Source organism: Cibotium barometz, chromosome 33, assembly GCF_041138505.1.
Source record: "Cibotium barometz isolate CiBa-2024 chromosome 33, ASM4113850v1, whole genome shotgun sequence".
Taxonomy (NCBI): Eukaryota; Viridiplantae; Streptophyta; class Polypodiopsida; order Cyatheales; family Cibotiaceae; genus Cibotium; species Cibotium barometz.
The window spans coordinates 11,083,581-11,110,505 of record NC_141078.1 but is presented as its reverse complement, the minus strand read 5'-3'; the positions used below and the strand labels follow the sequence as shown (position 1 = coordinate 11,110,505).

The 26,925-nt window shown below is 47.1% G+C and overlaps 1 protein-coding gene across 4 annotated transcripts in view; it reads left to right on the top strand.

Moving 5' to 3' along the window:
• Nucleotides 1-26,412, top strand: part of LOC147619293 (PX domain-containing protein EREL1-like) — a 54,047-nt gene extending 27,635 nt beyond the window's left edge. For all 4 annotated transcript variants that reach the window (XM_086772950.1, XM_086772949.1, XM_086772952.1 and 1 more), the window contains 5 exons: nt 5,409-6,130; nt 6,225-6,389; nt 6,486-6,728; nt 24,405-24,623; nt 25,594-26,412. In XM_086772950.1, the coding sequence (XP_086629076.1) occupies nt 5,409-6,130; nt 6,225-6,389; nt 6,486-6,728; nt 24,405-24,623; nt 25,594-25,896 (1,652 nt within the window). In that variant the 3' untranslated portion in view covers nt 25,897-26,412. The remainder of the gene's footprint in view (nt 1-5,408; nt 6,131-6,224; nt 6,390-6,485; nt 6,729-24,404; nt 24,624-25,593) is intronic.
• The last annotated feature ends 513 nt before the right edge of the window (nt 26,413-26,925 follow it).

Sequence of the window (26,925 nt, the reverse complement as noted above, 5' to 3'; positions counted from 1 at the left end):
AGCATCACAAACAGCCCGGTACTCTGCCTCTGTGCTCGACAAGGCAAAAGATGACTGCCTCTTACTGCTCCGAAAAACTGCTCCTGGGCCTGAAGTAGATCTCCTCGTGTTCGGATCTCCTCCCCAAACTGAGTCACTCCAACCGTGGAGTCGGACTCCATCCAACAATCCCCCTCCTGTGTAAAAGAGTCCATGATCCTTCGCATGCCGTAGAAACCACAGGAAACGCAATCCTGCCGCCCAAAGAGACATCTGCAACCATGACCTTGACTGCCTCATCAGGAAGCTCCCATCCAATCTGGTGTCCATCAACCAGATCAATGAACCATTCTGCTCCTGAGTCAAAAAGGCATCACACTGCTCACAAGGATCAACACCTGTTATGGTGCACAAACAAGTCCTGGAAACCTTCTGAAGACCACGCAAGGCCTTCTGAATCCTGTCAACCACCCCCTCTGAATCCGAAACCACAAAGCCTGGAGAAACCACCGCCTTCTGCAAGTAATCACCTGCCACCTGCCTGGCTTTCCGAAAGGTCCCCATGGAAAGAACATCCTCATCTACTAGAGGTTCTTTGTCCCGAACACGACGAGACATCAGAGCATAAGTGACCTGTTCAGTTTCCTCTGACTCACGAACACAAGAACCACCAACATCAGTAGTGGAAAGTTCCTGCCGACTGCTATCATCTACTAGTAAGCTATCCACCGTCTGGTCCCGGAAAGCCTGTACCTGCAGCGTATCCACACTTGAGTGGCCATTACCAGACTGCCACTCATCACAGACTTGAGGACCTGGGAGAGAGAGTGCTGAAAGCTTGTAAACTCCATTCTCCACTCCACCTTCCCAAACCACTTGGCCTGTTGCTTTGTCCCGAAGAGCAACAAAATGCTCATCAAACTCCTCCCGTACGCCAGTCTTGCAAACCTGATGCAATGACAACAGATGAAAACCAAGTGCCGGAACATACAACACTTGGGAGGAATGTTTCCCCCCTCTGCCCCCATCGGGAACTATCTCCATCCTGCCCTCACTGTGAACTGGGATAGTGGACGTATCCCCAGTAAGAATGTGACCAGAAAGCCTGCAGAGATCCTGTAAACCGGAACGGGAAGGAGTCATGTGCCTGGAAGCACCACTATCGAGAATCCACTCCCGAGTATCCGTTGCGGAGAGTCCTCCAATCTCCTCCCTGCCTGAAGAAAATGAAACATCAGTGTCCATCACCTCCAGGTGCACAAAAGCCGGAGTCTTCATGATTGCTGCTGAGGAATCTTCACCCTTCTCGGTCTTCCGCTTGGGACACTGCCTCCAATAGTGGCCTTTCTCGCCACAATCATTACAGGTCCTCTCTGCCTTTAGTTTCTCGCGGTCAGCGTCGGACTTCTTCTCAGAAGACTTCTCCGATGAAGCCTTCCCTTTGCCCGAGTTACGGCCTTTCGACCGTTGGCCAGTTAAGGCCTCCGAACCTCCACCCTGAGGAGGGTTCGTGAATCGTTCCTCCTGGTCCAGGACCATGGGCACAAGCTCCTCCCACGTGATGGTGCTGAGCCTGCCACTGGTAATCAAAGACGAGTAAAATGCTGAGTACGAAGAGGGCAAATGTGACAGCAACGTGATGGCCATGTCCTCTGATGATATCTCCTTCCCAGCCTGAAGAACTTCCTGCTGAAGAGCCTGCAGCTTGTTAATATGCTCCCGCATCGTCGACGACTTTGCAGGGCTCATAACCCGCATCTGTACTTCCAAGGAAATCCTCTTCATGGGCGATACCGTGTTGTAAAGGGAAGCCAAATGCTGCCATATACCTCTGGCCAGCGTCATATGCTTTACATGATTGATTACCTGTGGTGTGCAGTGGAGGAAAATAAACGAACGGACCCTGGCGTTGACACGATCCCACATCTGTGTCTGGGCCTCCCGGTCCTTTCGGGTTGACGGTAACTCCCCTTCCTCTACTTCCGGCCGTGGAACACCAACAACGACGAAATCAGCGAGGTCGTAAGACTCCAGAACAGATTCCATCATAGCCTTCTATATGCCGTAGTTGCTTCGTCCAAGTGACGGTCCACCGGGAACGTGGGGAGTGCCGGGATCTTCACATGTCTCTCGGCCATCTCAAACAGATCTGCCATTGCGGGGATGTACTCTGAATAGGGTGGGTGGGTGGGAACAAAGAAGAACTAAAACCTGCAAGTGGCTGTCCAGCAAATCAGCCCGCCTTCCTCTTGCACCTTCTCTTCCCAATCAGCCCAAAACAGTCCACCAATCAGCAACACAGCAGTCCCCCTCTTGCTCACACAAATCCCAAGACCTATGTAGAGCCTAGGGCTCTGATACCATGTCAGAATACGCAGCGGAGATGATGACCAGATCTGGGAACACGAGCAAAAACGCATGCAGAAAAAAACAGCACAAGAGAGAGAGAGAGAAGTAGGCGTGTAACTCTGCTCTGATATACACAAGAAAATCCCGGTGTTGGTACACAAGTGGTATGGGGCTGGGGGCTTATTTATATGCCCCCACATCAGCAGTCGGCCTGCTGTAGGCAGCCGACTGGACACAAGAATCCTCACGACTGGGTAAACACAGTCGGCCAGCATCAAGATGGGTCGGCCAGCAGCAGAAGAGTCCCACGACTCATGAGATGCAGTCGGCCATCTCACAGATGCAGTCGGCCAGGCTCAGGGTCCTCCTGCCACTACAAGGCTGCCTCCCAAGCCACAGAAAAAATGGGAAAAATAAGGGGAAAATGCGGGGAGTGGGGAAAAATGATAAAACACCTCATAAGGGCGGGCACACCCACAACAAAGGCCCTGGTGTATAAAACTGGACAGGAGATGACTTCTAACACAATCATGATAGTTCTGTAGTTGTTGGGGTCTAGCATGTCTCCCGCTTTGTGGAGAGGCACGATGGTGTGCATAGTCACTCAGCTGGTAGGCCCTCCACTAGTGCCCTATTAAAGAGGTGAGCAACAAAGGGTCCCAGAGTGTCAGCTGCATAAATAAGATGCTCACTCTGTATACCTGTGTGGTCAGCCGATCTCCCATGCTGTAACCGGTAGATAGCTCTCTCGACCATCGAGGCGGTAAAGAAAGTAGAGGTGGTAGGGCGGGATTCCTGTGGGTGTGGTATGGGCGGCTGCTGAGGGATATGGTAGAGGCTCTTTGCATATGTGTGCCATGTGTGTGGATCCTCAATCGGGGTACGAGGGCGAGGCTCTCTCATCCTGCGCCAGGCAATGGCTGCATCTCTGCTCATGAGAAGGTGGTATATATCCCAGTACTGTGCCTCCTCATATGCACGCCTCTTATGGCGTGTGAGGATCCTCATCTGTCGGCTCGCCTGTCTCTGTGTGATGGTCCCCAGCGCTCTTTGGGCACGGAGGTGTCTATATAACTCTCTGCACTCATCATCATACCACCGATTCTGGGGCATGCTCCCAGATCTATCTGTATGTGCAATGTGTGTATGATGGGGGAAGCTGCGGGTGGCAGCCGTATGTAGTAGAGATGACAGCTGGGTGGTGAGTGTGTCTAGAGGTGACAGGGGATCCATCTGGAATAGCCCGTCGTATACATGATGCTCATATATGTCTGCCAAGTCATGGGTGAAGTAGAAGGTTGTATGCGATGCCTGTGTGGGCTGTGTGGGTGCTGGTGTGGAGCTCGCCAGTGGCAGTAAGAGGTACGTGTGATCCGCACCAATAGGACAGGGGGGGATGGTGAAAGATGTCACTGCCTGTGTGGTCTCCATGGACCCCATCATGTAGTCCACTGTGCTACCCCCCCTGATCGTGGAAAGAAAGAAAGATAGAAAGAAAGAAAGTTATATTAACGTCTACGGACGACCCCAAGGGCCTATGAGACCAAAAGTAATACAATGGTACCATGGATATATTGAGCCATGGAAAACTGAGAGAGAGAGAGAGAGAGAGAGAGAGAGAGAGAGAGAGAGTCTACTAAAGACCCAATGGGCATGTGAGACCAAAGTGATACGATAATGTCCTTGGCATATCCTATCATAGAAAGGAAAATAAAATAGAACAAATCAAAACTGTCTCGCTGGAGTGATACAAAACTGTCCATAGGAATCTCATCATGGAATACGAGGAGCATGAAACATGAAACATGAAACATGAGAGGAGCATCAGCCCCCGATAGATGGTATATCACTCTCCAAAATATAAAGCATGGGGCTAATGAGTATAGCCGAGAGGTCTCCCTTAGCTAGGTCACGTGGAAAGGTAGCTCGATGACGATGGAGCATGTCGTGGATCTGGAGTTGACGAGGGGATTGTGGCTGGGGGAGTTGGGCACGTTGGAATGTGGAGGCCTGGTCAGAGGCAACTCCTCTTGGGCGTGGTGGGTCCATGGGATCCACTGTATGGGTGTCCTCCTCCTCTTGGGTCCGGAAAAAGCTGGTGATGGTTGGTTGGCAAGGGAGGGGTTGGGGTGTGACGGCCAAAGGACAAAAGGACCAGATGTACGAGAGATCAGAGCAAATCAACACAGCATGAAATCGATGAATGAGTGTATGTACAATGATGAATGTAATCCTGTACAAGAGGCCCTCTGATGTGAGGTGACTCTGAGTAGTAGACCGGTGAAGAAGCAAAGATGAGGTCGGAGCTGAAGTAGGGTCGGTGACGAAGGCTCGCGTCGGGGACAGCGGTGGCACTCCGTGAGGTGGTCGGTGTCGAAGGCTCGCATCAGTGGATGCAGGTATAGGTACAGGAGCTACAGCTTGTAGGTACAAGATCAGAGATCAGGGCACTGGTTGCAGGTCACTAGGTATTGTGCTGCGGGTACAGAGGAAGGAGCCGACGGCAGCTGTGTGCAGAATGCTGGAGCCGACGACAGCTCCTAAAGAGGAACAATGATCATGATCCAGCTGCTGCAGAGGTAGGCCGGCAGTAGCTGATAGTCGATGTTGTTTATGTGTTGTGTATTTCCAGATTTATGAGATGTTGCTTATATATGTGGAAGGGTTGCTGGTTGGCCCAGAGAAGGGCTGTCAGCCAACAACACAAGACCAAAAAATCAAATAAAATACCCTTTTAAGATTGGTTGTCACGCACCCCCTCTCAGTCCAAAAGGGGACCATGAAAGAAGATGGGTTGATAACAAAGGATACCGGAGTCCCACACTGGCACACTGGCAGGAGGCATGTATCCCCCTCTGGAAGCGAAGTCTGATAATGGGATATAGGATCTCTAGCCCTTGAAAGATTGTCCCTATGTTTTCTCATCCTCAGAAGAAAGAGGCCTTAGCAATGCTGATCAGTGTATTGAATATAACTTGAGAGAGGTCCAAAACCCTCTTGAAAAAGACAATGGAACCTAGGGTTGATAGGGCTTAAATTTTAGCAAGATGGTTAATAGTGATGACTTTTTTTGTTTGCAGCTATGGTTGTGATTAAAGAGGCACAGCTTTCCACTGCTGCTAGTGACCCAAGCTTGAAGTCAGGCATTTCATCATCTGCATCAGTCACTTCTGAAACGGAACGAGGAAGTGATGCAAGCTGTGGTGTGCTTGGGATAGAAATGCCAAGGGAGACTGCTAAACAGGGCATGGAGATTGAGATAGAAGGTTTGGATGAGTCCAGCCACGAACTTCATGACTATGATGTGCATGCAGCCAAAAGTGGGGGTAAAGAAACGCTATCTGCAGAAATGGATGAAAGGTTTTCATTCAAGCACACCAATTTAATACTTCATCGCGATGTAGTGGAAACAAATAGTGACATTGGACAGAAATTGCAGCCAGAGGTTTATGGCCCCGAGGAGCCAAGGGGTTGGCATGGGCGAAGGCCCTCACTTGACAGTATTGGGAGTGAGATGAGCTCTGCCAGAGGAAGCGATTTCTCCTTCGCAGCTGCTGGTGATGGACCCGGGGAAAACTCTCAATGGGATATCCTTAACAATAGCAGCAACCAAAGCGTGGATAGTTTTGGGGCTGAAATGCTGAAGGGTGTACAAGCGTCTTTGCCTCTGGATCAGCGGGGAAATGTGAGGAGACTGCTGGCGAACCTGAATAGAAGGCTGGATATGGCAAAAACCGACATGGAGGATGTGATAACCCGTTTGACTCAAGAGACCATTGTCAAGGAGTTTTTAGCAACAAAGGTACTGCTGCTACATTCTGTGACACAGTGGACTTCTTAGATGCACATGCATAGAGACTTTTGAAATTAATTGGTGTCACTGTTTGATCTTATAGGTTCGGGATTTGGAAGGGGAGCTGGATAGTACTAGAAGACATAGCAAGGATATACTGCATCGAGCACTGTCTATGGAGCAGGATAATCTTAATAATCTCCAATGGGAGCTAGAGGAAGCACGAGCTTCTGTGGTTAGTGCTAATGAGCAGGCACGTGTGCAACAGGTATGCTGTTTCTCCAAATACAGTATTGTCTTTTGGGTCGGTTCTCCATGCATACATGCCCTTGTTGATATGTTTTTATGTTTGAAAACTTGTCAGGAGGCAAGAATCCTAGTGGAAGAGAAGATGAAAATAGTTGAAATGGAGAAAGAGCAGGCAAAGTTTGAGGTTATCGAGCTCAAGGAAAAGCTGCAAAATCTTCAAAAAGATAGAGACAGTGTTGAAACTAAAGCAAGGACTGAGATGAAGGTGCTTGCTCGAGAAATCAAGACTTTAAGAAAGTCTCAGCCGGAAGTCAAGGAAGAATTAGAGATGGTCATCAAAGACAAAGTTAAACTAGAGGTACAGAGCATTGTCATTGGTTCTGAGCTTTTTCAGAGTCCATATTGCTGCAAAGGATTGGATTTAAGGTGCACTAGTGTGGGTAACTAGGTGTGTTGAGATCGTGCTAAACTGCCTAGCATGCTCATTAGGGCATCATTTTCTGGATTTGGGCAAGTGGCTGTCTCCTACTTCACACCTGTTTGATGAACCATTACTTTATCAAGGCTCCATCCCACCCTATCTTCATGATGGAAGTTGCCCTTTTTCCACACATTGCTATCCCACATATCTCAAATCAACTCAGACACACTGCCATAGAGTTTTCCACATTTAAGCCCTCGTACTCGTATTGAGTAGTGGATCACATTTGTATTACCAGGCACCCATTTGGTTTAGGCAAGCCAAAGGTATGAAGTTGGAGAGTGGGTTTGTTCTCTACTCAAACTATGGTTCCCTTGCACTTTTTTGTGCCATGCATTCCATAAGTTTTGCATGCACACCTTCTTGCTTGTTGACCACATGTGAGTTTTCTATTGTAAGTTTTGCATGCACACCTTTTTTTCTGCCTGTTCTTCTTGCATGTTAACCACATTTGAGTTTTCTACTGCAAGGTTATGCAGCATCTCATTAACAAGACCTTTCTCTGCATCATCTGTGACACTATATTTGACAATGTCTCCTATTCTCAAACTCTTGTCTGATGGTTATACATTTTTCAACAGTCACGGGTGCTACTCACGTCCTTCAAAGTTGTGGCCTTTCGCAACCAGTGCACATATAACAATTCTCTCTTGTAAGGAGGATGGTGAGGGCCATGCCATCAGACTCTCACATCTCCAGATCACTGCCATCACCGCGTGCGAAGGGACTGCCTGAGGGTGGTCCTTTGGACACACTGACCCCCACAGATCAGAGCTGTTGTTGGCTTCCTGCTCGGAAGCGTTTCATCTTTAAAGCATCACTGCCAAATCAATGGTGCAGCTGAACATCACATATGAAGATGGCTTTCACCCATCCACAAACATGATGACCTGCACAATCAACCCTCTTGAGAAGCATCAACACAAGAGTACTAAGCTCCTCATTGGGGTGTTGAAAAAGGTTCTCCCACTGCTCTGCAACTCTCACTGGTAATCCAATGGAGTGAACTCCCTCAGCTTAGCATTCATCCCAATTGCTTTACCTGTTCTTCCCACCAAAGAAACCCTCTACCCGCGTCAATGATGCTCACACCTGAGACTCGTCACATCCACCAATGCTGCATTCATCTCTCAGGCCCGCCGCTCAATTATCGATTTCTCACCATACACCTTGTTGTTTGGGGGGGCTTCAACATCTTCAACATGTGAGCCTACCAGTTGAAACAAGGAAGAGTGCATTGTTTTTTTTCCTTCAAATAGTAAAAAGAGAAACTTCTACCTAGGAGGCAGATTACAACCCTCCGAACATGTAGAAATGCCAAGAAAAGAAAATAGAAAGGGGGAGAGAAGGGAGGGGGAAGGTGTTTGTGTCGGATTGTTAGTAGGTAGAGGGAGGGGGTTAACGTCAGTCCCACCATGGCTGACCACTCTCGGAGGGGAACATCATCCTTGGGGAAGAGGGCAAAGCCCGCACCGAGCGACTGCAATGCCCTCTGCATCATCTCTGAGTCGCCCTACAAGAGTTCCCAGCATCCCTAGAGGGTGTGGATGATGTCTGTCCAGGTGAATGAAGTGGTCCCTGCCGGGGTTTTATTGGGGGAAGGAGGGAGCGGGGGGAGCAGGGGTTTTACTGCCAAATGTGCCAGACTGTTATGCTGCCGACAAGCTGAGGAAGGCAAGAGTGATTCCATATAGGATATCATTAAGGCCATAGAGGGTATGGACAGTTCTAGTTGAGACTGCATTGTAGGAAAGTTCTAAGCTTCAGTGCCATGAGAGGTGTTTAGAGGAGAGTCTTCAACATCATCAGTGGCTTTGTGGCAGCCGAGCCATAACTGGAGAAAATCTTCAACACGGGGGTTGTTGAAGAGGCTTTGAGGCAATTGCTTTTTTCTTCTGTATATGGAAACAGAGAATGTCACTGAGTATGTTACACGAGAGTGTGTCCAGACTACATAGGAAGGACTGACCTTCTGAGTGAGTTGGCAGATGTTTGTTGGTTGAGCATGCACAACAACGGAATGCAGCAAGTTTCAATAAACATCTGTGAGTAGCAGCATCTTTCTTCATAAAAAGAGTTGCTTCAGTTTTTGATTACAGTTTTGGACTCCCATCTGGCAAGTACACTAGTGGATCCAGGGACTTCATTAGTGGAGTCCATTCATACACAAGGGGGTTTTCGGTAGGTGCATACGCAAGAGGATTGTCATCAATTGCTGGTGCTTCATGTTGAGAAGCCTTTGAAAGTTCTTGCAATGACTACGTGTGTTACATGTCCTGTACTGATGGGATTCCCCTAGGGGCGGGTGCGTAATTGGGAGGGTGACCAATGTGAATTAGAAAGGCCTAACGGGATGCCCAAAGGCATTGATTGAAGGATTAAGGTGAAAGCCCCAAAGGGGTTTACACCTTGGAGAAATAAGTGGCTACATGGCAAGCATTGGCAAGGGGGGGTGTGGCTTATCACATGGATTATGCACAAGTGATTGTAGCCTCAAGGAAAGTGTCATGCATGAAGGGAAAGCCATACTACTGTTGGGTGGGTTAGAAGCAAGCCTTGCGATGTTTTTCCCCTATTCTCGTTAATTCTCTATAGCTTGCAGAATTGCTGAAATTAGGGTTTCGGGACAGCATACAGATGTTTCACTGGTGAAAGTCATCCTTGTATTCCTAGAAATCTTGTTACGTACCTAACGCTAACCATAGGATTAATCTGGGGCTAGGGAGCCAAGGATTAGGAAAGCAGGCTGATTATAAGGGTCAAGGTTTATAACTTATAAGTGATTAATCCCATAAGTATACCTTTTATTAGAAAAGGCTATATAAGTGAAGATTATGACTATGCCCGCCTCATGAGCACTCATGAGGTCAGACCAGGTGGCCTCTTTACAACGTCCCAGTGGTGGCAGATCGGTGATCCCCTCCCCTCCCCTCCTCAACGGGTTTGCGTGGTGTCACCAATTGGCCGACCATTTGGTCCATCTCCAGATTTGTGTCTCGTTCACTTGAGGCCAGACTAGTGTCTCATGTGAAGGGGCGAGTATTTTTGCATAACATGGACGGGAGCCAGACTGGTGCTACCCGTGTGTTAGCAGGACGGTGTCGTATGGACTGGAGCCAGACTGGTGCCACCCGTGTATGACCTGGACTGTGTTCTATCCATGGGATTGTCACGCCATGGAAGAGCCAATTTTTGTGCCGTGTCTTGCCTATGGGACTGTCACTCCATAGGGAGGCTCGTGCCTGGATCTGTCTCTTACCTATGGGACTGTCACTCCATAGGAAGACCGGGATTTGTCGTGCCATTTTTGTGCCCGACAGATGTTTTGTACTTGTTCCATGAACGGGAGATATGTCCATGATACTATTTGCACATGCATTCATGTTTTGCATGTTTGGAACTATTTTCGCATGACTTGTATTTTTGTGTTTGCTTGTTTGACGTGCCACTTACTGAGCGGGGACGCCTGCCAGTGAGTCGTGAAGTTTGCTTTGTCTTCTAACGAGTTTTGTTGCGTGTGAACAGGTGGTAAGTGTATTGCACTAGTTTGTTTAATAGCTTTCTTTCTAACCTTTATTTTTATAAGGTTGTAAGTTCACATTCATTTAAGAGTGGGCACCCATTATGGGCACCCACGTATGGGCCAAGGTGGGGAGGGAAACCCCACTCTTAACGCTATATGTGTGGGGGTGGGTGCATGGCCACCTACCCACACCCCACCTTGAAACTGGCCGCCCCCATGCAAGCTAGGGAAGCCGGCCAGCTGTGGTCGTGTGCTCTCTCTCCAAATCCTACAAAAGAGCGAACACCCTACCCGCATGGAAAAACACAGCAGCAGGCGATCATCTCTTTTCCGTTTGCCCTCAGGTTGTTGCACGCTGGGGGGCTGCTCTCTCTACACAGGAGGCTGCGCCTCTTCTTCTGCAAGCGGCTGCGCTGATCTTGTGCCAGGTAGTTCTCCACCTAACAAACCCGCATACCATGTGAGTGCCGCACAACAAGAAGAGAGCATGAAGCAGGTAAATGAGCTTTTAGAGAAAGGTTTGGTTCAGCCTAGTTCATCACCTTATTGCTCTCCTGTGCTTCTTGTTCAAAAGAAAGACGGGTCATTCCGCATGTGTGTGGACTATAGAGCTTTAAATAAGCTTACCATCAAGAATAGATTCCCAATTCCGCGTATTGATGATATTTTGGATAAGCTTGATGGTTCGGCTTGTTTCAGCCGTCTTGATTTGAAGAGTGGTTATCCACAAATACGAGTGGTGCCACAAGATGTCCATAAAACTGCATTCAGGACAGCTTTTGGATTATATGAATTTTTGGTGATGCCTTTTGGTCTCACCAATGCTCCTGCCACATTTAATCGTATGATGGATAGGTGATTCTGACCCCATCGCAACTTCACAGGTGTATTCTTTGATGACATCTTGGTTTTCTCCAAGAATGAGCAGGAACATAGAACTCATTTGGTCACCGTGTTCGAAGAGTTGCGGAAGCATAAACTTTTCATTAATGCCAAGAAAAGTGAGTTTTTCCTTTCCGAGATACATTATTTGGGTCACATTGTATCCAAGGATGGAGTAACGATGGATCCTGCAAAGATAGAAACCATTCGGAATTGGCTAGAATTGCAAAACGTACATCAAGTACGTAGTTTTCTGGGATTATGTTCATATTATAGGCATTTCATAAGGCATTTTGCTATGATAGCCACCTCTCTACATGATCTCACAAAGAAGAAAACCACTTTCAAATGGACTCCAAAAGAACAGGATGCCTAATTGCAGCTCAAGCATGCTATCATATGTGGACCCGTATTGATTGTTCCTGACTTGCAAAGGTCATTCGTAGTAGAATGTGATGCTTGTGGCGATTGTATAGGGGCTGTCCTAAATCAAGAAGGGCACGCAGTTGCATATGAGAGCCGTCATTTGCATGATGCTGAGCTTCATATGGATATCTATGAGAAAGAGCTCTTGGCTGTAATTCATGCCTTAAAGATATGGAAACATTATCTTCTTGGGGCTGAATTTGTAGTCAAGATAGATCATCAAAGCTTGAGATACTTTCTATCTCAAACAAAGCTTTCGGAGAAGGAGATGAGAATGGCAAACCTTCTTTCCATGTTTCATTTTCAGATTGTGCATACTCCGGGAAAGAAAAATGTGGTGGCAGATGCATTATCCAGGAGGCCTTATGTGGCTGCAGTTTCAGTGGCCTCTCATGGGGACTTATCTGCTATGCGAGATTTGTATCATTCGGATGCTGATTTTTGCCATATATGGGCTGATTTGATGGCTGGTCACTCACATGCCTCTTATGTTATCAACGAGGGTTATCTTATGAAGGATAACTGCCTATGTGTAGTGAAGGATTTGCATCCAAAGGTTATGGAGGAATGTCACGCTCCACCTTATGCTGGTCATAGAGGTATCATGCCCACTACACGCATGATTGAGAGATATTTCTTTTGGCCAAGCATGCGTAAAGACATTGAGGCATATGTACGTGCATGTATTACTTGCCAAAAGGTGAAATTTGACAGGCAAAAACCTCCAGGTTTGCTTCAGCCATTTTATGGCTGCTGACAAGCATAGAAGGGACATGCAAGTCAAAGAAGGTGATTGGGTTTCGCTGAAATTTGAGAAAGCTAGGCTTCGGAAGAGGCCAAGACGAGAAGGATCATATCCTAAGCTTTCTCCTCACTATTATAGACCCTTCAAGGTAATTCACAAGATCAATGAAGTGTCATACAGGCTTGCTTTACCTAGTCATTGGAAGATTCACAATGCATTTCATGTGAGTCTTTTCCGGAAATATGTGGGGGCCAGATCCTGACGAGCCTGTCACAGAAGATCTGCCAGAGATTGATAAGCTTGAGGAGATCCTCGAGCCAGAACAGATTGTCTTTCACAAGGAGCGAAAGCTACCTGCAGGAAAGCTTTCCAGGAGATACCTTGTGAAGTTCAAAAATTATTTGCCCATTGATGCAAAGTGGGTAAATGAGGATTATTTTATTGACTACCCACAGTTGTTACAGGCATATCTTGAGGCTTTTCAGTTGAGGACAACTCTTTAGAAGCCCGGGGGGATGTCACCAATTGGCCGACCATTTGGTCCATCTCCAGATTTGTGTCTCGTTCACTTGAAGCCAGACCAGTGTCTCATGTGAAGGGGCCAGTATTTTTGAGCACTCAGAATGGGTTTCTCCGATAGTCATTGTACCAAAGAAGAATGGGAAACTCAGAGTGTGCATATGGACGGGAGCCAGACTGGTGCTACCCGTGTGTTAGAGGGACGGTGTTGTATTGACGGGTGCCAGACTGGTGCCACCCGTGTATGATTTGGACTGTGTTCTATCCATGGGATTGTCACGCCATGGAAGAGCCAGTTTTTGTGCCGTGTCTTGTCTATGGGACTGTCACTCCATAGGGAGGCTCGTGCCTGGATCTGTCTCTTACCTATGGGACTGTCACTCCATAGGAAGACCGGGATTTATGTCTTCTGTCGTGCCATTTTTGTGCCCGACAGATGTTTTGTACTTGTTCCATGAACGGGAGATATGTCCATGATACTATTTGCACATGCATTCATGTTTTGCATGTTTGGAACTGTTTTCGCATGACTTGTATTTTTGTGTTTGCCTGTTTGACGTGCCACTTACTGAGCGGGGATGCCTGCCAGTGAGTCGTGAAGTTTGCTTTGTCTTCTGACGAGTTTTGTTGCGTGTGAATAGGTGGTCAGTGTATTGCACTAGTTTGTTTAATAGCTTTCTTTCTAACCTTTATTTTTATAAGGTTGTAAGTTCACATTCATTTAAGAGTGGGCACCCATTATGGGCACCCACGTATGGGCCAAGGTGGGGAGGGAAACCCCACTCTTAACCCTTTATGTGTGGGGGTGGGTGCATGGCCACCTACCCACACCCCACCTTGAAACTGGCCGCCCCCATGCAAGCTAGGGGAGCGGGCCAGCTGTGGTCGTGTGCTCTCTCTCCAACTGCTACAAAAGAGCGACCACCCTACCCGCTTGGAAAAACACAGCAGCAAGTGATCATCTCTTCTCCGTTTGCCCTCAGGTTGCTGCACGCTGGGGGGCTGCTCTCTCTACACAGGAGGCTGCGCCTCTTCTTCTGCAAGCGGCTGCGCTTCCTTTCCACAGGCGACCACAACAGGCTGCGCGCTCTCTCCAGCAGGCGGCTGTGCCACCCTCAGGCGGTTGCGCACGCCTTCCACAGGCTGCTACTGGTGGCTGCACTCTGCACAGCAGGCGGCTGTGCTCTCCCAGCAGGCTGCGCCTCCTCCTCCTCCCTTGCAGGCGGCTGCACCTTCTCCACAACAGGCGGCTGCGCCTCCCCCAGGCGGCTACGCCCTCTTTATAGGCGGCTGCGTGAGTCTGCGCTCCCCTCTACAGGCAACTGCATGGAGTTGCGCCTCCCTTCCCTAGGCGGCTACAGGCGGCTCTGCGCCTCCCCTCTTCAGGTGGCTACGCTTTCTACACAGGCGACTGCTCCTCCTCCTCCTTGACAGGCTGTTGCGCCTTGGTGTCCATCTTTGGTAGCTGCACATAGACGCCTCGGGTATTTGTCTTCCACTAGCGAGCTACAAGTAAGTGGATTGAGATTTAAGTAAAGGATTTTGTTGTAAATTTGATAAAGGATTCTCTCTACCGCTAACACCCGTTCGGTGCCGGGTAGTCCAAGCTTTTGGAGAACCACGGTCCATGGGTGCCGAGATCGGGAGAGCCAGGCGTTAGTACAGGAGCGCCTGTTTGTGCGTGGTCCTGGAACACCAGTGGGGCACTCTCCGCGGATTCCAGTGAAGGCACAGGACCGTAGAGACTAAACTACACAAGTGGATTGCTCTCCTTCGAACGTCTACTTCGAGTCTCTTGTTTGGTACTGTATTCATCTCAGTTGTACATGGACATCATCTGGTTCTTTGAACCCATGGAGCATTGTATCTTTTAAATACTCCCAATAATATATCATATATTGAGGGGGGGTCGGCCCGTTCCGGCCCCAGTGCTGGTGTCCATTTATCAACATTTCATTTCATTTCAATTTTCAATTGTTATTAAGTTGTCCATTCAAGTTGTGCTATTAAGCATGTGGGTGTCCAACGGAGTCTATTCCCACTTGACGGGATCGGTTTCACATGGTGGGCTGCAAGAGGAGGAAGTGGGCCCCAAAATCCTCCTCCCCCCCCCCCCCCCTCTTGAGGTTAGAGGCATTGCATCCGGCGCTTATGGCTTGGAGAATAGCCCGTTGATTCACATACAATGGGACCCCGGAGAGTAGCAGCGGAGGGATGCATTGATTCAGGATCTCAAGGAGGCCATCTCATTCTTTGATTACTCCGCCCGGCTTTGTCATCGGATCCTCCTTGTGAACACAGGTGGCACCCCGGAAGTGCAGCAGCATTGGCAAGACCAAGGAGACCCGGCTAGTTTCATCGAAGATTTATGGTGGAGACTCTGGAGCAGCTTCCGTCCCCAGAAGATCTCCTTCTTTCTCTGGCTCTTAGCCCATCGGTGCCTAGCTGTGGGCATGTGGTTGGTGATCATAGTTAGACCAGCGAGCTACTATTGCTGTTGCAACAGCCCTGAGGAGAGCCAGAGACATTGCCTGTGGCATCGCTCCCGGGCACAGCAGGTATGGCAGCGCATCCTCTGCCTATTCACCTCCTATCCGAGCACCGCGTGCACTGTCACGTGGGAGGCTGTAGCTCGGATTGTAGATGCGGGTGAGGCCTTACTTTACAAGGATGATGGATGAGGCCTTGCATTGAGTCTCATTCACATGGATGTCTCTGAGAGGATTGTAGAAATCTAGAGTCACACACTAGCTCGTGATGGGAGATCATCATCATCAGCAGCATAACAGCTTGGCACTGCATCTAGCAAGCGCAATGCAGCAAGGTCATCGACAGTTTGACCCCCCCCCCCCCCTTCCATTTGGGTGGAACACTTTGGGGCCATTGCGAGCACTTGACCGGTGATTTGTAGTGCATACAATAGCGGATTAAGGCTTTCTTCTGTGCTTGGTGTAATTACCCCACAAAGGGTTGAGCACAATCTTGGCACACACTGAAACTATTAATACCATTAAACAAGATGAAATGGCACAAAACCAAATGAGATAGCGATGCTGAAACTTAAATGACACTACAATAGGGCCGGAAAGGGCTGACTGTTGGGGTAAAGGCATTATGCCCACCCTTATAGTGTGTACAAGCCCATGTGTTTATAGTACATAGTACACTTAGTACTTTTAATGTACTAAGTGCACTGTGTGTACTAGTGCAAATATACATGTGTGATAGGGGAGTCACACACTCACACTTGATGGGTTGACTTATCCCCACATATGTCTCTCTCTCTCTCTCTCTCCCTTCTTCTTCTCTGTGTGTATGTCTCCCACATGAAACCCTAACTCTTAATCTCCCTTCAACTGGTATCAGAGCCCTGGTTTTAGGGTTTTGTTCTCAAGGGTGCAAAGCTGGAAATTGACTGTAGAAGCCCGACCAGCAAGCCATCTAACACCTCCTGCAGCCCCTACGTCAGCAGTAGACTACGCAGTGCCCATCAGCCGTTGGGCGGATACGTGCATGCAAGCAGGCGGATATGCCCTGAGCACGAGGAGCTGTTGGATGAGATCTGCAGTCGTCCTCGCTGGAAGAGAAAGCGAGAAGTGTGCCAGCCTGGCTCGTATGCGTGCGAAGCTCTCCTCGTGGGCGACAGGACCTCAAACGGAAGGGTAACGGGTGGCAGCGGAGCTCGCTGTAATAGAGCCGCCATGCAGGGAGGCCCTCGCTCTCTACAGGGAGCGGTTCTGTCCGTGTGTACGCGTGTGTGCGCTTGCAGGTACAGGCCACCGCCGTCTTCCGCCCAAAGCACTGCACAGACTCCATGTCAGCAAATGCGAAGCGATTGTGCCCCAGCAGCAGCACCGGCTCAAATGCCTTGCGCCACAGAATCTCTGGCTCCACTAGCTCGATTGGGCGGTACGTAGAGGACGAGCAGTTCTGGAAGTTCGTGACGAGCCCGATTGTGAGGGAGGAGGACAAGAAGGCGGTGCTGAAGGAGGTGAGCAAGGAGGCCATGTTCCAGCCCGCCACACTCAACCTACTCAACCTCATGGTGGAGAGGAAGCGCACGACCTTCCTCAAGGAGCTTGTGAAGGAGTTTGGGGAGCTGTACACCCGACCTCTTCTGCACTAATACAGCAGCAGCATCATCAATACAGCAAATTCGACGCCCACCTGCACGATCCAGATACTGTACCTGCAATTGCAACAAAAATCAGTTGATTTCAAAGGTATTTGCTTCAATTTTTTTTGGGATTTGCAATTGAGCAGGTACAATCATCAATTGAGCAGGTACAGGTGCCAAATTGCTCAAATTTTGAGCAAAATTGGCAAAATTGGGTGACATTGGTCACATTCAGGATCAATTTGCAGGAAATTGGATGTCAAAATTTGGGGCTTTTGATGTAATTGTGCCATTGGGCATTCATACATGCTGTATGATGTGAGCAATCTCACATTCAAGCCTAAATTGCAGCAAATTGCAGTGCAGATCAAAGGGCTTTTGTGCCGATTGGGTTGATTTGCATGCAGGCACTGGCATTTGATGCTTTGGGCAATGTGTTGATGCCTGTCAAGCACTCAATGTGCCAGTAAATCAAAGGGCTTTTATGTATTGGATGTATATGTGGCCAGGGGGAAGCATTGTGAAGACTCTGGATGCCTTCATGTGCGTTAATGTACCATGTATGATCAGAAATTGATCTTTAATCAAGGGGCTTTTCAAGATTTTATGCTTGTTGAGCTTGGCAAAGCAGCGGGCAAGACTTTTATGCCTTGAATCCTCAGAAATCCACTTGCAGTCAAGGGGCTTTTGCCCAATTTCTGTTCGGGACTGTTGTATGCAGTGGTGGGGACTGTAAAAGTCTGATTTTCACTCATTTGGGCAGCCAGGAGAGCATTTACTGCTACTGTACCTGCTGGTACAGATTTGGTACAGCTTTGTACAAGTTTTGGCATGGCTGCACATTGATTTGAGTGAGCAAAAGGTTCATTTTCAGCTGCTGTACTTGCCGGTACAGGTTTGGTACATCATTGGTGAGCACTTAGTACTGTTGTACAATACTTTGGAAGGGGAACAGAGCACATCTAAGGTGCTGTCCTAAATCTGCAGCAACCAGATTTTGGTGATTTTATCACATACAGTGGGAGTAGAGTTGCATTTGTGCTTCCGCAGTGGGAGATAAACTTTGGGAGAACAACTGTGAGCACTTTGTGTGCTTTGGTGCAGCGTTTGCACATCTTGCAGGGAGTCAGGCATTGACTGTGTGACAGGTTGCATATTGCTATGGCAACCATAGGTGAGAGCTCTTCATTGCTTCACATCAAGAAGCTTGAAGGCTCACATAATTATGACATTTGGCAAACCCAGTGCTATAATGTGTTGCTCCAGAAGAAGCAGCACAAGCCCATCAAAGAAAGGGGTGTAAAGCCCGCTTCTCTTACTGCTGAAGAGTGGGAAGATATGGATGAGCTAGCAAGATCTACCATCATGTTGTCTGTGTCAGACACTTTACTTTTCAGCATACGTGAAGAGAAGACAGCTTGGGGAATGTGGCAAAGATTGCAGGACTTGTATGCCCAGCAAAGTGCCTCAAGCAAAGTGTATTGGTTGAAGAAACTCATAGGTCTTCAAATGAAGGAAGGGGCGTCTATGACAGCCCATCTAAATGAGTTTAATGGTATTGTCAGCCAGGTCATCAATCAAAAGTTGGCAATGGACGATGAGTTCAAAGCCACCTTTCTCTTATGCACTTTGCCAGAGAGTTGGGACACATTCAGGACAGCCACTAGCAATTCGAATGCTTTGCTGTCATATGCAGATGTTGAGGGTGCTCTTCTTCAAGAGGAGATGAACAGGAAGAACAACTCTGTTGGGAAGTCCAATGCAATGAATGCACGTGGGAGATCCCAGCAAAGGGGTAAAAGCCAAGAACGGGGAAGGAGCAAGTCCCGCTCCAAAAAGGACGTGGAATGCCATTATTGTGGCAAGAAGGGACATATCAAAAAGCAATGCTACAAATGGAAGAATGATCAAAAGGAAAAGGGCAAAGGAAAAGACAAAGACAAAGATGAAGCCAAAGATGCAAAGCCCAAAGGGCAAAAGTGGAGTCAAGATTGAAGAAGTCAATGTGTCACATTCAGGTGACAGTGAGGATGAAGTCCTATTCACGTCTTCACTTGATGCCCATTCACTTCTTGCAGGAGATGGTCATGGTATGCACTCATGGATCATTGATTCAGGTGCCTCCTTTCATGTCACAGGTTGCAGAAACTTGTTTGTCAGGTATACTGCTGGCAATGAAGGAGTAGTTTATTTGGGTGACAACCATGCATGCAAGATTCTTGGCAGAGGTGATGTGAGGCTTGTGTTTTCAGATGGCTCACAGCTTATGCTCCATGATGTCAGGCATGTGCCTGAGATCAAGAAGAACCTGCTTTCTACTGGACAGCTTGATGATGCTGATTATGTTACCACATTTGGTCGTGGAAGTGGAAGATTAGTAAGGGCTCACTGGTTGTTGCCAGAGGCTCTAAGGTGGACACTCTTTACTTCATGCATGCAGGTGTTTGTCACCATGCTAATGTAAATGCAACCGAGCTGCCGGAAATCTCTATGTGGCATAGCCGGTTGGGACACATGAGTGTCAAAGGAATGGAACAATTGTCTCGTTTTGGTTACTTGCCTTCTCTAAAGTTCTCAAGTTTTCAGTTTTGTGAGCATTGTATATATGGCAGGCAACTCCAGTGCCTCCACAAGAAAGCTCTTGGACAGAAAGATGCTCAGTTAGAGCTTGTGCATACAGATGTATGTGAGATGCCTCAGCTTTCTTTGGGAGTGGCAAAATATTTTGTCTTTTATTGATGATGCCACACGCAAGGTGTGGGTTTATCCTCTTCGTTTGAAGAGTGATACATTCTTAGTGTTTGAGAAGTTTGTTGCTCATGTGGAGAATCAAACTGGCAAAACACTGAAGGCTTTGCGTTCCGACAATGGTGGAGAGTATATGTCCAAACAGTTTCAGGACTTTTGTGATGCTAAAGGCATCAAGAGGGAGCTCTCTACTCCTTATGATCCTCCACAAAACGGGACAGCAGAGAGGATGAACAGGACCATTCAGGAGAAGGTCCGTTCTATGTTGTCACATGCTGCGTTACCTCATGGTTTTTGGGCTGAAGCTGTTATGACAGCCGTTCATCTTATAAATAGGTCACCTAACACGAGGCTTGGTGGGAAAGTGCCAGAGGAAGTATGGACAGGGAAGCCTCCGTCCTACAAGCACTTGAGAGTGTTTGGTTGCGTTGCGTACATGCACATACGCAGGAAAATGCACACCAAACTTGATCCTAAGTCTCACAAATGCATATTCCTAGGATATGGTGACAGAGGTGAAATGGGGTATAGACTTTGGGATCCAGTGAATAGAAAGATTATACGCAGCAATGATGTCATTTTTTATGAAACATGCATGTATAAGGAGCCTGCAAGGTAACAGGAGCCTGGCAGAGTCATCTTTGATGATGATGGACATCATGGACAACAACCAAGGGCTGTAAATCAGCCATTACAACAGCAAAACCAGCCCTTAAATGGTGCTGAAAATGGTCCAAATGGACAGCCAGAGATGGCAGAAAATGTCCCTATGGATATCCCACAGATAGAGGAGATACCGGGCATTATCTTTCAACCTTATGGCATGGAACAGGAGCCACCAATAGGTGATATGCAGGCTGGACAGCAACCTGCAAATGATGGTCATTGGGTACGGAGGTCCACAAGACCCTCTAGAGCCCCTGACAGGTTTGTTCCAGGGGTTGACTACTTGATGCTTACTGACTGTGGGGAGCCCTCTTGTTATAAGGAGGCTTTACAGAGAGCAGACAAGGCTCTTTGGGAGCGTGCTATGAAGTCAGAGATGGATTCTCTGCACAAAAATGGAACATGGAAGTTGGTACATTTACCTGCAGGCAAGAAGGTTTTGCCATGCAAGTGGGTTTACAGGCTCAAAGTTGCACCTGATGCAAAGCCAAGATACAAAGCCAGGTTAGTGGCTAAGGGCTTCAAGCAGGAATATGGTGTGGACTTTGATGAGATCTTCTCTCCAGTGGTCAAAATGACCACACTTAGAGCTGTATTAGCTTTGGTTGCTCATGATGATTTGGATTTGATTCAGATGGATGTGAAGACTGCTTTTCTTCACGGTGATCTCCATGAGGAGATATATATGCAACAGCCAGAGGGTTATGCAGTAAATGGAAAGGAGAAGCTTGTATGCAAGCTGAAAAAGAGTCTTTATGAGCTCAAACAGGCACCAAGGGAATGGTATCATAAATTTGATACATTCATGAAATCCCAGGATTTCAGGAGAAGTGACATAGATCACTGCTTACACACCAAGAAAGCTTTGGATGGCAGTCTATTGATCCTCATCTTGTATGTTGATGATATGTTGATTGCCGGGAAATCTCGTAAGGAGATGGATGCCTTGAAGAAGAGGCTGCATCAAACCTTTGATATGAAGGATTTGGGTGATGCAAATCACATTTTGGGTATGCGGATACTTCGGGACAGAAATCAGCATGTGTTGTATTTGTCTCAGAAGGAATACATTGGCAAAGTTTTGCAGAGGTTCAATATGGACGGGGGGAAGAAGACTAGTACTCCTTTGCCTCCATATGTGAAACTCAGTGCTATGGACAGCCCACAGTCGGATAGTGACAGGGCTGATATGGCCAAGATTCCGTATGCTTCAGCTTGTGGCAGTCTCATGTATGCCATGGTTGCTACTAGGCCGGACATTGCATTTGCAGTGGGAGTGGTTTCTAGATACATGGCCAAACCTGGCAAGAAGCATTGGGAAGCAGTGAAAGGTGTCATGAGATACCTAAAGGGCACACAGGATATGTGCATATGCTTTGGCAAACAGGATGCATTAGTGCATGGTTACACGGATTCGGATTATGCCGGTCATCCAGATAACCGGAAGTCTACTACCGGTTATGTGTTTACATTCACAGGAGGTGCTGTGTCATGGATATCCAGGATGCAGAAGTGCACTGCCTTATCTACTACAGAGGCCGAGTATATTGCAGCCCCACAGAGGCTTGCAAGGAGGCATTATGGCTATCTCGGTTAGTGGTTGATTTGGGTTATACAGGGGATATTCCATTGTTGCATTGTGACAGTCAGAGTGCCATCCAGTTGGCAAAGAACCCTGTCTTTCATGCAAAGACGAAGCATGTGGATGTGAAGTATCACTTCATCAGAGAGGTGATAGAGAACAAGCAAATTCAGCTTGTCAAGATTCATACGGATGACAACCCGGCTGATCTGTTGACAAAGAGTTTGCCTCCGAAGCGGTTTGCTCATTGCAGACACTTGATGGGCATTGGATGAGGCCAGTTTCAGCCTTGATATGGCCTTGTATATTATCTTGTACATGCTGATTTTTTCTTTTCCTTCATTTAAGGGCACTTTGCCTTTAAGTGGGAGGTTGTTGGGGTAAAGGCATTCTGCCCACCCTTGTAGTGTGTACAAGCCCATGTGTTTATAGTACATAGTACACTTAGTACTTTTAATGTACTAAGTGCACTATGTGTACTAGTGCAAATATACATGTGTGATAGGGGAGTCACACACTCACACTTGATGAGTTGACTTATCCCCACATATGTCTCTCTCTCTCTCTCTCTCTCTCCCTTCTTCTTCTCTGTGTGTATGTCTCCCACATGAAACCCTAACTCTTAATCTCCCTTCACTGACTCCCCTTGTAATACGATTGTATTATCAAGGGCTTCATGGGAATCACATGCCAGATTTCCAATGACGTCCATGCAATGAAAACGTTTTGCAAACATGTTTTTTTCAAAGTAAAGGTTGATTCCATAGCTTTTGTTGCGAAGAACCTCACTCTCCAATCCCCAATGTCTTGCCACAAGCAGCTATGTTCCATTGGCATCCATACACAAGCATGTGTGCCAGGCCGAGTCATAGAAGACCTTAATGGTCAAGCACACGGATATAGAGTAGGTAAAGAGAATTTGTAAAAGCTCTTACCGCTGAATTTTCTGATTTTGAGAGAAGAAATCAGCTTTTGATCAAATTGTTGGCAATAGAAATGTTCCAAAGCATTTTCAGCAGGTACATATCCAAGTTATAACTTATAGCAGCTAAAAAGGACTGCCAGGGGCTGGACAGCAGCGTAGCACTCATTTGCCGGTTGTTCCAAGAGTTGGAGAAGCAAGAAACCATTCCTAAAAGTATGTGTGTGGACTGGTTATGCTGACAATTGTCTTCTCTTTTCTCCTCATGAAGTAGGTGCCTATTTCCCTTGAAGGGAGGGAGAAGATAAGCCTTTCCATATGTATAATGGGTGGCTATTGGGCCACCTCAACAAGAGTCGCACCTCTCCCATAAGTGGAGAGGGTGCCCAATAAGCTGTCCACACTCTTTTATTTAAAAGAGTGCCTGATTTATGAGAGTATAGCCGGCCGCCATCCATTAAGTGCCCAAACTCATTTACAACTTGTCCGCCCAGTCTTTAATGAAGTGTGGATGCCCAATTCCCAAACTCACTTATAAGTTGTCTGTCCGTACTTTAATGAAGTGTGGACCTACAAAGAAGCACATTGAGCTAAAACACAAAAAAGCTTAAACGAAGAGTTTAGCACCTACCACTTGTCCACAGCCCACAAGTGAGGTGAGAATATATATTCATGCGCACGGTTCGCAAGAAGGTGTCCCCTGCCTCTGTAAACTAGACACACAGACCTTGCAGGTAGTGAGCTTGAAAACACTCTCCCCAAACAAGTTAGAGCAGCATATCCCATGCTAGTCATGCCTAGGCAGCCAGGCGCATAGTAAAGAGCGGGACAGTAAAAGTGATCCCCAAAGATATATAGAGTAGCTGAAGCCCTTAAAAGAGAGGCATAACCCATAGACGCTCCTGTTGATTAAGGAGAGGATTAGGAAATAATTATCACTAAACCATGGCTAGGTTGATCAACTAGGAAACTTTTTCTACAAAGCAATGCCACATAGCCATGGCTATGTCTGTCAAGTACAAGAAGGTTGCAAACGCCATAGAGGCTCATATTTTTTGCAATCATGGCAAAAATGATGCTTGCAACCTGGGGATAAATTTTGTAGTAGTATGTACTATGTAAACGGTTTGCCAAGGGGGTTTGTAAATGTGTAGGCTAGTTGACGAAACACTTTCTTGCCATTGGCCAAAAACGTTGTGAAGACGCAAATACATCATAAAAGTGAAAAAATGTGTTTTTGGCTATGTAAACGGGGTTGTCATGCCATGACCTGAACACTGCCTCAAGGCAGCTCTTTGTTGTGTAGGGAGGGGAAACCTTTGAAATATGAAAATGATTTATCTGCCACATGAGCAGCGCGTTTGTGTCCATTTTTTTTGCATACGTGCTAACAAGGCTTCCCATTTTTGATGATTTTTGCCAGGCTGTTATTCAGAGTGAGAGGCAAAAGCAGGAGCAGCAAAGGATGGACAGAGCAAAGTTTTTGCATGAAGTGGCAAACCTCCGCAAGAGGCTACAAGAGTGCAGTGTAGAATTCCTGGCAAAGCAGGATGATAAGCCCATTGTGAAAAACGCTGCAGTGAGAGATGTGGTGGATCTTCTAATGACATCTGACAGTCGCATAGGGCTCTTGGCAGCAGAGGTATGGGCCGTTTATTCTTTCTGTTTTTGTCAAGTGCTTTTTATGAAATTGTGATGTGCAATGACTATGTACACAGAACCTGGGCATTTTAAGTGAGCTATTTATGTGTGTGCGCGCTTTTTTTTTTTGGCGCGGGGGGGTGGGGGGGGGGGGGGGGGGGGGGGAGGGGCGGGGCGGGGGGAGGGGGTGCGGTGGGCACATGCCAGTGTGAACTTATCTAAAGAGCTCAGGTCAATGCAGAGCCATTTTTAAACACATGAAGGGGATCTGACAAAGTTGCTCAACCAGAGTGCAACAAGAGCAACCACGATCACAGGGCATCCTCATTGCAATATCCAAATGGCTAAGCTGCCTCTATGTGTCCATAGGTAACACACACTGCAGGTCAGAGGACTTGAGGCCCGACAAAGGTCCACACAAGACCCACATCCCGGGCATTTTCACGAGCACAGAGTACCCTTTTTTTATCTCATTGGGTCTCCAGATGAGATAGAGTCTCCGATGGATGCTAGGCTCCTTCATCTCAATGAAGACACTAGTGATTCTAGGGTTTTCTTTTCTTTCTTGATGTTATCTAGTAGGATTTTGGAGATACCTCATGCATCTTCTATCACAGTACCACTAGTCGTTATGTAATCTTTTTGGTCTCATGGGCCAATTTGGCCCCTTGTAGATGGTAATACAAGTTACACATCCCCCCTCCCCCCCTTCTCTTCTTCTCTCTCTCTCTCTCTCTCTCTCTCTCTCATGATTCACAGTTGTATCCAGACACATGCACACTTTTTCTTTTCTTTCTTTTCTTCCGATGACCGGAAGAACACAGTTGTATTATTTTTTGTCTCATAGGCCGGCTTTGGCCTCTCGTAGACGTTAATATATCTTTCTTTCTTCTCTCTCTCTCTCTCTCTCTCTCTCTCTCTCTCTCTCTCTCTGAGTTGTGATGCTAAAGGTTTTTTTTGGATTCGTGCAGGCACAGCTTCTTGCAGAGGAAAAGGAAGAAGACAAGGCAATCTACGAATCTTTTGGAAAAGAGGACTTGCCAAATGGGTTTCTTACTAGCAGCAGCATGCCAAGGGTGCAGGGTCAGGACTTGCTGAGCGAGAGAGCTTTTAGAAAAATGCTCGCAGAGATCTTCATGGACAATGTGCAGCTGTATAAAGTTGTTAATTCCATGACATTGAATGCTGCTGTTATGGATGCAAAGCCGGAGAAGGGAAGACAGGAGGAGGCTCCGATCAGGAAAAACTCCAGTATGTTGAATCGATTTTTGTGAAGGCAAACGGTTATTATATGTGGCAGGATATGTCAAAATAATTTTTTTCAAATTGACCGGCCTTTGAACATCAAGGTATAGCTCATGGCTCATGGCAAAAAGGACATCAATATGGACCAAGGGTGCAGTGTGGACATCCCATCATCGAAATAAAAACAGCATGGTTTTGACAAAGGTTTTTATTGCATCACGTCCCTGAGATTGGGAAATTTCCACACTTGTGCATGTTCAAAGAGCAGAGTCATGCTCAGGTGTTGCTGGATAGGATCAGATCAGTTTGGGCTCGATGTGAAACAACGCAGAGCCCGCGGATTGTCCTCAATACAATGTTGTGAGATTATTGTGTGGTGTTATTTGTCACCAAGCTCCAGTGCCTGTGGATCTCCCAATCAAAGAAGTTTGTAATTAAGGAATCACAAAGGGAGAGTTTCCGTGATATGCTTGGTTAAACGGTCATGTAAAAAATGTTGGATGGTCATGACAACCATTCGAATATAAAAAATATAGAGCTTTTTACATGTGTGAAAAAATGTTGGATGGTCATGACAACCATTCGAATATAAAAAATATAGAGCTTTTTACATGTGTGGTTTACTTGGGTTCTATGATGCCCACAGTTTTGCTGACAATGCAATTTCAGTGACATAGAATCATGTATCACCAATTTCCATGAAAACCCCTTTAAGTAACTAGAAGTGCTTCTTAGTACAAGGATTTTCTGGAATTTGTGATCTCATTAAAGCAATGCACTTACCCTGACCAACCATGTGCACATGCGCAAGTTAATCCACTAATAAGGTGGAGAAATCAGTATGCACGAATCTGCATCTACTCTTTGGTGCTGATGATGCAAGTGGGGGTGTCAGCACAGTCTATGCAGTTGATGACTTGAAGCTGTCTGGTACTCTCATGGAGTTAAACTCGCACTTTGGTTTGTTTAGGTTTGGGAAATAACCTGAACTTTCCATTGGTCTCTCTCCATGCAAGATAAGTGCACTTGTGATCGATGGATATACTTGGGTGCCTATA